The sequence below is a fragment of the Lithobates pipiens genome, unplaced genomic scaffold (assembly GCF_037356315.1).
Source record: "Lithobates pipiens isolate NorthernLeopardFrog02 unplaced genomic scaffold, aLitPip1_a1.2 Scaffold_18, whole genome shotgun sequence".
NCBI lineage: Eukaryota > Metazoa > Chordata > Amphibia > Anura > Ranidae > Lithobates > Lithobates pipiens.
In genome coordinates, this window is record NW_027507758.1 from 151,255,926 (window position 1) to 151,268,646 (window position 12,721).

At 41.9% G+C, this 12,721-nt stretch overlaps 1 protein-coding gene across 1 annotated transcript in view; it reads left to right on the forward strand.

Annotated features, from left to right (window-relative positions):
* SERAC1 (serine active site containing 1) overlaps positions 1-12,721 on the forward strand; it is a 171,410-nt gene that overhangs the window by 96,462 nt on the left and 62,227 nt on the right. The window contains exons 7-9 of the mRNA XM_077486271.1: positions 787-908; positions 2,705-2,833; positions 3,868-3,981. Coding sequence (XP_077342397.1) covers positions 787-908; positions 2,705-2,833; positions 3,868-3,981 — 365 coding nt within the window. The remainder of the gene's footprint in view (positions 1-786; positions 909-2,704; positions 2,834-3,867; positions 3,982-12,721) is intronic.

Below are 12,721 nucleotides of genomic sequence, written 5' to 3' on the forward strand. Positions count from 1 at the left end.
AAAACTTGGAGCACTGCTCAAAGCACTGCAAAACTTCCCCCTTCCACCCTGCAGTCTAAAACACAGATGGGGTGCCAGTGTACAAACAAAACAGATCGGAAGATAGAAGATAGAAACACTACACAGTGGAGCGCTGAAGCCATGTCTTTACCTCTCTGGCTCAACTTGGCTGGGTTCCAGTGTGCACCATTCCTGTCTTCTGTCTGTAATCAGATGAGTCAGCTATAGGTCTGACTCTATTACAGTGTTGATAGTGGGCCGCTCGCTTTCTACCTTATCCATTGACAAAATGTCTTGTATTCCTTTCACAAAATACATGACGTTTTGTGAATGGATGAGAGAAGATCATGATAGTCATCTGCCCTTCCTCTCCTTTTATCCATTCAAAGAATGCATTGCATTCTGTGAAAAGATTACAAGAAAAGCAAGCAAGTGAGGCACCCCGCTATCAACAATGTAATAGAGACAGAACTATAGCTGGCTTAATTGGTGGACAAGGTGGAGAGAGCGCAACCCACTCTCATCACTGTCTTTGAGCCAAGACTTTTATGTTTCATCTCCAGAATTTTGATACTTACAGTAGTGTACAGGATGAATGTAACTAAGAATTTTACCTAAAGCAGCAGCATCCACACATGGGACATCCATCACTAGAGGTAACTTATTTTTACAAAGCAAATGTCCATAACATGTTTTTTTTTTCTGGAGTTCAGCTTTGAATAATCAAGAATACGTTTTTGGTGCATTGGAGTAAAACTGGCAATTTGTTTTTAAAATTTCTTTAAGAATACCAATACAGGACAGTGGCTCAAGCATGTGATAGAAGAACAATTATTGGCTTGGCCAGGAGCAAGGACACCGACCTTCGTTTTTTTCTTCCACCTCGAACATTGCCAAAAGTAAATGATGTGAGTAGAAGATTGAGTCACGTCCTATTTACAGCCTTGTGTAAAAGTGGAAAAAGTCAGTCTGAATGTTCCACTTGATCCAGAGAAAGAAAGAAGCCTTCTTAAAATTTTGGATTTAAACATTTTGTTATATCTTTAGAGAAATAAATCTTTCTTAGCCCCTAAGATTTCAAGCATTTTATGTATGAGATTCTTCAGTTACCCTCCTGGAAAATTGTTCACCCAGTAGAAGTAGTTCTAATGCCACGTACATACGACCGGTTTTCCTCTCGGAATAAACTCTGAAAGGTTTTTCCAACGGATCTCTGACGTAATTCCTCTGAAACTGTCTTGCATACACACGATCACACCAAAGTCCGATCATCAACAACGCGGTGATGTACAGCACGTATGACGGGACTAGAAAAAGGAAGTTCAATAGCCAGTAGCCAATAGCTTCCGTCTCGTACTTGTTTCAACGCATGCGTCGTTTTTGGTCTGTCAGAACAGCATACAGGCGAGCGGTTTTCCCAATAGGAATTGGTTCCATCAGAAATATTTAGAACATGTTCTATTTCTAGGTCCTTCAGAATTTTCGAAAAAAAAGTCAGATGAGGCATACACATGATCAGAATATATGAAAAGCTTCCGTCTGACTTTTTCTGTCAGACATTCCGCTCGTATGTACGCGGCATTAGTGAGAAGAGCACTGGAATGGCACAAGACACAGCGGAGGCACGCTACATACGCACATCTAGCACCTGTCAGTGTGCCCTTTTTTGTAACTGGAATATAAACATTTTTCCTTCAACCATAAAGGGTTCCTCTTATTTATAATTTAAACTTTTAAAAACAAACTTCAAACTAAATCTGAATTTTTTGATACATACTATTCAGGTATTTATAAATTGTCATCATATCTCCTATTAAGAATATGTTCTTTCAGGTAATTAGAACATCATATTTTAACAACGGAGATCATTTATGCCCTTACTTCATTCATTCGCCCCCTTCTGTAGCCTTTTCGACCAAAAATTCTATGGAATGGTGCCTAAAACTAATCATGATACCCAAGATAATTTTACTAATGCTTTGTAAAGAGGTACAGGTTTACTTTAATAGGATAAGTTGATCAACCACTTCCACATTTAACCAAAAAAGTCTCATTATAAGGTTTAAAAACATTCAGTGTGCAAATATACTATAGGTTTGTATAAGAAGTGTAATGGCAGCTGGTCACTTTTGTGTTCTACGTACTTACAATCTTGGAGTCACCAGTAGACAGATGGCATGTGACCATCAGGTAGATGGCATGTGACCAGTAGGTAGATAGCACTATATATCAACTCCATGCTTGCCGTTCCAGTACTGGCAGCCTTCTATTTCCCAATGCAGTCAACCATTAGGAGTGGAGCTAAGTGTTGTACCAGCTCCTTCTTTTGACTCTCTATTGCAAAATGAGGCTGTGTATCAATAATAGATCAACAGGGATGACTGGTTGGAAGGTGGAGTGAGTTAAACTCTACTTTTAAAGGAACAGTTGACATTTGGGTCATCTTCAGATTTTGCATCACTGGATCTACTGGTGATTTTTATAAGCAGTATACTCTTCTAACTCTTACATTTTCTCAATATATGACCAAATTGCATTGCTCAAATTTGAGACAGATTTAGTTTACCATAGACAGCCATGTTTTTTGACAAACAGTAGGTGTCCTAAGAACATTGTTTGAAATTTTTAATGCCCTTCACATGACCAGTTTGTCATCTGAACCAGTGTTCCTTTGTTATTGACATATGCCTGAATTGTTTGGCAGGATTATTCTATAGAAGATAGACTACATAATTTGCTCTCTTCCCTACCGCAAAGTGAACTTGAACAATGTATAAAGTACTTTACATCGCTGGCCTTGAGAGAGAGTACCCAAGCATTAGCAGCTCAACGGGTAAGTAAAGATTTCTAAATTTGTATCAGAACTGCAAATACATATTTAAATATCTATTTATATCCAACTTCAATAATGGCTTAGACCCCAGTTGGTCCAGAGTTCTAATAATCACCCCCAAAAAAGGAAACAAACCAGCTCGTAGGACTTCTTTGGACCCTGTAAAAAACATATGTTTCAACAAAGACTCTAAAAATACATATGCAAGCTGTATTCTTAATGAAAACTCTTATTCAAATACAATGAATGAAATAAAATGGTATTAACATACCGCAATTAAAGCCCTTCTTACAAACCCTACCACTGCTTGGATCTGGATATCCTAGTAAGACCACATCTATTTACAGTATGTTATTGAAAAGACAGGTGCCTAATGTCCCAATACATATGAAAAACTGACACCCAGATTTTCCTTAACCCATTACCGGTAATATATAAACACATAAACTATTTATCTTTGCTGACATAGCCTTGTATCTAACTATTTTACTTGAAAATAATTTTCCATGTATAATTCACTCTGATATGTGTAACCTTGAGTCTTCTATCAAAGCAATTTTCCGCTAAAGTGAAATAAAGCTCTCACTTTATACCAAGTGTATAGCAGTCTCACCTCTATCTGGTATGCACCAAATGTTTTTTTTTTCTTTTCTATTGCTAATGCAGTTAGTATTTATTCAATTATTAGCAACATTGGCAAGGTGCTTATCAATACATGCTGGCACCAAATGGTACTTGGGTAGACAGTCCAGATCATTCCATATGGCTTGGATTCAGTAGGGTATGGCAGTCACACCTATCAAGTGTTGCCAAGTAATACTTTTTCTTTTCAAATGTTAGTGCATAGAATGCCAGTGTAGATAAAGTACAGACATTGGCATTTCCCAACAATAGCAAATCAACTAATTTTGGTTGCTCCACTAAGGTAAGGTATTGTGATTCTTTTGGTTAAGTATATATGGTATGCCTTAATTTTCGATTCCACTAGGTTTGATATGGTCATTTTGATTTTTTTTTTATTTGAATTATTTCAGAGAGGCCTGTGGTGCTTTGGAGGGAATGGACTGCCATATGCTGAAAGTCTTAGTACAGTTCCTTCTGAAAAGTCAGAAGTGTTCAGCTTGCAGGCTTTAATAAAGCATTCCAAGGTAACGTGAATCACACTACTTACTATGCCACCTCCAAAGATTCTTTACATTTTGAAATATTCTGCAATTTGTATACCAGTAGTTTTTCACAGATCTAAATGTTTATTCACTTGGAATAATTCTAAGCTAAAATTAAATTAACTATACTGAAAAGGCTTGAAAATATTGCAGGATTATCTGTTTCTGCTTTGATTTTCACATGAAAAGTTGGGTAAAAAAAAAAAAAATTCTGAGCCTTCATCAGAGCTGTTCCTTAAGACAAAACATTGTAATCTTATTTCATTTTTCTAATGTCCTTTTGTTAGTTTGATAAGCCCAGGCATCGCTCTACATATCCTGGGTTTAACCACTTTCTTACTGGGCACTTAAACCCCCCTCCTGCCCAGACCAATTTTCAGCTTTCAGTACTGACGCACTTTAAATGACAATTACACGGTCATACAACACTGTACCCAAATGAAATTTTTTTCATTTATTTTCCCACAAATAGAGCTTTCTTTTGGTGGTATTTAATCACAGCTGGGTTTTTTTATTTTTTGCTAAACAAACAAAAAAATCATGTTTAATAGTTTGTTATAACATTTTTCGGCTTCGTTGATATGCGCTTATGAGGCGGCACTGGTGGGCACTGATAGGCTGCACTGGTGGGCACTAATAGGCACAGTTAAGGTGGCACTGATAGGCACAGATAAGGTGGCACTGATGGGGACAGATAAGTCGGTACAGATGGGCACAGATAAGGCGGCACTGATGGGCATTGATAGGTGGCACTGATAGGTGGCACTGATGGCCGCCCAGGGGCAAAGATAAGGTGGCACTGATGGGGACAGATAAGTTGGTACTGATGGGCACTGGTAGGTGACACTGATGGGCACTGATGTGCAGCACTGTTCTTGAGACACTGATTGTGGGCACTGATAGGTGGCACTGTGGGCAATGACAGATGGCACTGTGGGCACTGACAGGTGCCACTGTGGGCACTGATGGGTGGCGCTCGTGGGCACTGGTAGGGGACACTTGTAGGGGCACAGGTGGGCACTGAGGAGCTGGGGGCAGCTCGCAGGGATCAGGACTGATGTCACAGTGATCAGCTTTTTTTTTTCCTCACGCTGACAGCACGAGGAGAAGAAATAGCTGATTACCGGCTGTGTTGACATCACATGATCAGCTGTCATTGGCTGACAGCTGATCACATGGTAAGGGGTCGGGATCGACCCCTTATTCTGATCTGGGATCCAGTGAGTGTCATGGACTCACTGATCACAGAGCACACCATGTGCATCCTTCAGGGGGCGTACAGGCCACTCGTGCACGGGATGATGTCAATAGACATAGTCCTGGCAATGCAGATCCGCGATGTAGCCACCATTCGACTATAGTTGTCACTAAATGATATATTGCTCAAACATTCCATGGGCATATGTGAAATTACACCCCAAAATACACTCTGTTGCTTCTTCTGAGTGCTGGGATACCACATGTGTGAGAGTTTTTGGGAGTCTAGCTGTGTACCGGACCCCAAATCCAATCACCACCTTCAGGCTTTCTATGGGTGTAAAATGGTGATTTCACTTCCTCACTACCTATCACAGTTTCGGAGGCCATGAAATATCAAGATAGCAACCCCCCCCCCCCCCCCAAATGACCCCATTTGACCCCATTTTGGAAAGAAGACACTTCAAGCTATTTGCTGGGAGGCATGTTGAGTCCATGGAATAGTTTATATTTTGCCACAAGTTTTGGGTTGTCACTAAATGATATATTGTTCAAACATGGCATGGTTATATTTGGAATTGCACCCCGAAATATATTCTGCTGTTTCTCCTGAGTATGGGGATACCACGTACTGGACCCTGAAAACCTATCAACGCCTTGAGGCTTTCTATGGGCGTAAATTTTTGATTTCACTCCTCACTGCCTATCACAGTTTCGGAGGCCATGAAATGCCCAGCTAACACCACCCCACCCCAAATGACCCAATTTTGGAAAGTAGACACCCTAAGCTATTTGCTGAGAGGCATGTTGAGTATTTTGCAGATTTCACTTTTTGTCACAAAATTTGTTTATATTGAAAAAATAAAAAAATAAGTTTTCTTTTCTTTCTTCATTTTCAAAAACAAGTGAGAGCTGCAAAATACTCACCATGCCTCTTAGCAAATACAGGCAGTCCCCAGGTTACAAACAAGTTAGAGTCTTTGGGTTTGTTCTTAAGTTGAATCTGTTTGTAAGTCAGAACAGGTAAATTTTTTAAGTGTAGCTTCAGCCAAAAAAAATCTATTTTTAAGCTTTTTGGATAGCATAGGCAAGGGTTATCAACCCTGTAACATTTGTTTTGCTGTCTGTGCCCCTGTTTAGAAGATTTCACCTCACTTTCTGTCCCAATGACAATTGGATTTTGAAAATTTTGGGTTGTTAGGGAAACATAGACTGGTGTTAAATCATCAGTGGAGACACCTTTTTCCCATTTTAACTCTTACAGGAGTGAATTTCCTTTCCAAGGGGTAGATTTCCTCTCCCTTTCTGTGGTCTCCCTCCGTTTGTAAGTAGGAGTCACTTGTAAGTCGAATGTTTGTAAGTAGAGGACCGCCTGTACCTTGAAGTGTCTACTTTCCAAAATGGGGTCATTTGTGGGGGTATTGTGCTATCTTGACATTTCATGGCCTCCGAAACTCTGATAGGTAGTGAGGAAGTGAAATCACCATTTTATGCCCTTAGAAAGCCTGAAGGCGGTGATTGGTTTTCAGGGTGCTGTATACGGCTAGGCTCCCAAAAAGTCTTACACATGTGGTATCCCCATACTCAGGAGAAGCAGCAGAATGTATTTTGGGGTGTAATTCCACATATGCCAATGGTATGTTTGAGAAATATATCATAAAAAAAAATATGTTTATGATTTTCCCGAAACTTGTGGAAAAATATAAAATATTCCATGGACTCAACATACCTATCAGCAAATAGCTTGGGGTGTCTACTTTCCAAAAGGGGGTCATTTGGGGGGGGGGGTTGAACTGTCCTGGTATTTTATGCACAACATTAGAAGCTTATGTCATACATCACCCACTCTTCTAACCACTTGAAGACAAAGCCCTTCCTGACACTTTTTGATTACATAAAAAAAAATTTTTTGCTAGAAGATTACTTTGAACCCCCAAACATGATATTTTTTTTTAAAGCAAAGTCCCTACGGAATAAAATGTTGGGTGTTGCAATTTCTTTTTCACACAGTATTTGCGTAACACATTTTTTTGGAAATAAACACTTTTTTTTAATTTGAATGCACTAATGCCGCGTACACACGTTCGGACTATCTGGCGGACTTGGTCCGGCGGACCGGAGTCCGCCGTACAATTCGCCCGTGTGTGGGCTCCGGCAGACTTTTTGTTCCCAAAAGTCCGGCGGACTTAGAAAGAAGTCTTGACTCAAAATTGTCCGGCGGACCATCCACCCTTCTGTGTGCTAGTCCTTTCGGACTTTTGAAATGAACGGAGTTGCCCACACACAGAGTAAAGTCAGTTCATTTTGAACGTGACCCCAGGTAGATGGGACTAGCGAAGGAAGTCAATGTCGCCGCCTTCATTAGCGAGATTGACACCTTGTGAGCCCCGTCGCCTGGTATGGATTTAAAGGGGAACCCCTACGCCAAAAAACGGCATGGGGTTCCCTCCAAAGTCCATACTAGACCCTTATCTGAGCACGCAGCCTGGCCTGTCAAGAAAGGGGGTGGGGACGAGCGTGCGCCCCCCCTCCTGAACCGTACCAGGCCGCGTGCCCTCAACATACCAGGCGACAGGACTCACGAGGTGTCAATCTCACCGATAGAGGAGGCGACATTGACTTCCTTCGCTAGTCCTGTCTACCTGGAGTCACGTTCAAAATGAACGGACTCCAAGTGCGTTCATTTCAAAAGTCCGGCGGACCTCCTCCAAAAGTCAGGCGGATTGTCCGCCGGACCTAGTCTGCCGGAAAAGTCCAGGCGTGTGTGGGCAAGTCCGCTCATTCTGAAAGTCTGGCAGACCTACGCTGCAAAGTCTGGCGGATTGTCCACCAGACTAAGTCCGCCGCATAGTCTGATCGTGTGTACGTGGCATAAAACACACCATATTGTCCAAATGTTTCATGAAATAAAAATGATGATAATTTGCCAAGTACATGGATACCAAACACGTCATACTTTAAAATTGCGCAAAAACGCGCAGCCGCGACAAACTACATACATTTTTAAAAGCCTTTAAAATCCTTTACAGGTTACCACTTTAGATTTACAGAGGAGGTCTACTGCTAAAATTACTGCCCTCGATCTGACCTTCACCGTGATATCTCACATGCATGGTTCAATTGCTGTTTACATATGACACGAGACAGATACTTGTGTTTGCCTTTGCGTGTGAGCACGGGGGGGGGGGGGGGGGGGACAGGGGTGCTTTTTATTTTTTTTTATTTTTTTTTGCTTTTTTATTTTATTTTTTAACTTTTCCTTTCATTTTTTTTTTTATCATTTTTATTGTTATCTTAGGGAATGTAAATATCCCCTATGATAGCAATAGATAGTAGCATGTACTCTTTTTTGAAAAAATTTAGGTCTATTAGACCCTAGATCTCTCCTCTACACTCAAAGCACACCAAGATCAGTGTGATAAAATGCTTTCCCAATGGCGCTGTTTATATCCGGTGAAACCTAAGTCATGAAATGCTTTTAGCTTTCGGTTTCTTAGGCCATAGAGATGATTGGAGCCATTCTGGTCTCCAATTAGCTTTATTGTCAGCTGGTGGCACCACCGGCTACATTCTCGGGTTCCCTGTTGGAACAGAAGAGCCCGAGAAAACCATGGAAGATGGTGAGGGGGGAGTTCCCTCTCACTGCTTGTAAAAGAGGCTAATTAGATTGCATTTACATGAAAGCCGACCGCTGACTGAGAAGAATGATACTAGGATGATACCTAAACCTGCAGGCATCATTGTAGTATAATCACTCAAAGTCCAGCAACATATCAGTACGTTGCTGGTCCTTGTTGGGCATATATTGTAATGTTCTTTTTTCATGCAACTTGTTGCCTAAATGAAAAAAAGAGATTGATCGGTGGGTATCGCCCTTCATCCAACCACTTCTAATGATGGGCATACATGCACCCTTTTTTTTTAACTGTGGTGGTGAAATCACCTCTGACAGTGCTGGAGTCACAGATTTTTGTATTGTGAGAGCAAATGCTGTTGCTGTCAAGATAAATAAATCAGTGCTGCAGCTGAATGGCGTACCTGAAAAGCCAGCAATGGTAACGATAAAACATTATCTCAATAAAACAACAACTTTATAATGCAATTTGTGCCTAAAAAATATATTTCACGAAGCATGGGGGCAATCTGCCCCTAATGTTAGGAGCAAATCACTCCTCCACCCCTGACCCCATGCTTCGCATATATGCTCTTTCTTTTAACTGTGGGGGTGAAATCACCTCCTACAGTGCTGGAGTCACAGCTTTACGTATCATGGGAGCAAACGCTGTTGCTGTTAGAATAAATAAACCCGTGCTGCAGCTGAATGGCCTACATGCTAAGCAAATGATGATTAACAATAAAACAAAGTAACATTACAGTATAACAGTACACACGGTCGGAAATTCCGACAACAAAATCCCTCAGATTTTTTCCATGCATACACACGGTCGCACAAAGTTGTCGGAAAATACGATCGTTCAGAACGAGGTGATGTTCGGAACGTACGACGGAACTATGTAGAGGCCAGTAGCCAATAGCTTTCATCTCCAAATTTTTTCTGAGCATGCGTGGCACTTTCTACACACGCTTGGAAAAAGTCTGATTGGATTTTGTTGTCGGAAAATTTTAGATCCTGCTCTCAAACTTTTTCCGTTGGAAATTCCGACAGAAAAAGTCCGATAGAGCCCACACACGATTTTCCGATAACATAATCCGATCAGACTTTTTCCGTCTGAATTTCTGACCTTGTGTATGGGGCATAAGACCATACCTGCATAGCAAATACAATAAAACATAGTAAAAATAAAACATTACAGTTACAAAAAGACAGTAACAATAGAGAGAGAACAATAGATATAGGACAGTAGAAAGCGAACATAAGAGAGAGAAGAAAAATAAAACCACCACCATTTTTTTTTTTTGTGTGGTTTTTTTTTGCACTTTTATATAAACTGTAAACTGTAAATGTTCCAGATTAGGGTATCTCAAAATGTGATGGCTATCTCATCTCATCTCAGACCCTGTGTAAATGGGCCCTAGGACGGTGCAATGCTGTACCTTACGTTATTACTCTACTAGTGTGTGATAGCGTTAGAAAAATTCACCAATGCAAAGATCAGGTTGGTCAGGACAGAAGGGACAATAAAAGCAGGTTTCATGGCTATAGCTGCATTATCTGCAGACACAACATCTTCTTTGGGGATTTCTTTGGGTAGGGGTACCAGGGAGGACATACGGAAAATGCCTCTCATGCAGCCGGCTCACTGCATTTGGATTGGGAAGTTAATTGGAATAATTATACAGCCACTTTTTTATACCAGCATCTGGCCATATCCCACCCCTTCACAGCGAGCAAATTATAACATCTCAAGCAGGCTCTCTCCCCCAGCCTAAGATGGGAATCTACAAGCCACTGGGGTAAGCCCCGGAGATTGGATCTCATGGTGCCACATGCGCCAATTCCATGATCAATCACGTGACTAAAAAGTGGCACGCTTGTGTAATAATTGTCCACATCAAGTGGTACCCCTTTCTAAATAAGGGTCCCACACAATCTTACCAGCGCTCCCTATGTAGTCTGGGCAGTTCTCCAGCTCTATGCAACTATCTCTTCCATCGTAAACCATAAAACTATATGCATAGCCTCTTGCCCTGTCACAGAGCTTATACATCTTGACCCCTTGCTGGGAAGATACTATGTGAATGACAAGCGACCAGAAAACTTCATCAGGGACTCATCAACGCAGACAACTTGATCGAGAGTAAACAAGGCTGCAAACTGCTGGTTGAAGTGGTTTACAAGGGGCTGAATTTTGTAGAGTCGATCGTATTCAGGGTCACTCAGAGTTCATTGTCATTGAAATGCATGAACCGCAAGATCTGCTCATATCATGTCCTGGTCATGGAAGCAGAGAACAAAGGCATATGCTGAATTGGGTCAGTGGACCAATATGACCGCAACTCACTTTTTTTAGTAATGCCCATGAGGAGGGATAGGCCCAGGAAGGTCTTGAATTCGGAGACCGTAATAGGTCTCCAATCTCTGGCAAGGGTCAACTGGGGATTAATGGCGATGAATTGACCAGCATACAAATTGCTTTGGTCCACAATAGATCTATAGAGATCTTCCGTGAAAAACAGTGAATAAAAATCAAGTCACGTAAAATCAACCTATTTCCGCCTGAATTCTGGGTTGGCCATGGAATGGGGGAAGTATGGGTGCTGCAGAAGTGGTGGGCTCCCAATTCAGATTGGCAAATGCAGCAGGAAGGGCACTATGGGCTCGACAGGCCTGTCTTTGTCTTTTTGGTGGCTGCAGGACACTAGTTGAATTGAACTGCACTTATGGGACTCGCCACATCACCAAGTGTTACTGCAGTGCTGGATGTACGACCAGGATGTACTAGGCTGCTGGTGCTTGCCAGTTCACCAGAAGGATGAGCAGCACTAGTACTGGCTGTCTGCTCCATACAAGAGCCCTGTGGTTCTTGCATCTCAACAACAGCAGAAGAACGGGGTTGGGTAAGCCTGACCTTGACAGGGACCACTACGTCGTTAGAGCTATCTGTCAGGCTGCCGCTGCTGCCTACAGGTTAGTATTCTGAGCCTAAATCTGACAGATGGGTGAGTTCCTCTTCATTTTCATCGGTCATGCTCAGAAATGTGTAGGCCTCTTCACTAGTGTGCCTTCAATTGGACATTTTGGCCTCTAAATTTACAGGTACAACTAGTGAGACTCACAGTTAAAAGAGCACCTGTCAGCGACTGCTTCAAACGCTACCAAAAAAAGTTAGCGTTCGCAGGGATCAGGCCTGACTCTGTGAATTCTGCAGCTATGTGTTTAGTGTTTTGTAAGTGACAGTAATCGATTAATACTGCACTTGGGTGGGCTGGGCTGGGCTGGGCGGAGGGGCTAAATGCAGGTGCTAGCAGTTATCTGGGCTGATCCCGCTAGCGCTGCATTTTTGGGAACCCTAAACTATTGGGGACATTAATATAGTTCTGATCAGATCAAATATATTGATCCGTTCAGACACTATACTACTAAGGGAGGTATATGGTGTGTGCGTGGGTGCTAGCGCTACTGGCACTAATCTGGTGCTGCCTGGGGCGCCACAGACCCTAACTGCCGCTAAAACTGATATCACCCGCCGGGTTATCAGGGGGTTAAACCATTTATTAGGTAATGTACAGCAGGTGCCCTGACGCTATAAAAAAATAACTAACTAACCAGCATCACCCGTGACACTACAATATGGTGATCACTGGTGATAGAGGGTGATCAAGGGGTTAAATCTTTATCAGCGGGCTTTAGGGGGGTCCCTAGACCTATCTGGGCCTACTACTAAGTACCATAACGCTGATTAGTGTCACAAATTACACCAGTACAGTGATCAAAGAAAAATATGAACACTACTCTGGATGACAGTGACAGGGAGTGAAGGAGTTAACTTGGGGGGGGGGGGATCAGGGGGTGAAATGTGTGCCTACGTGTACTGTGTCAGTGTAGTGTTGGTGCAACTCATGT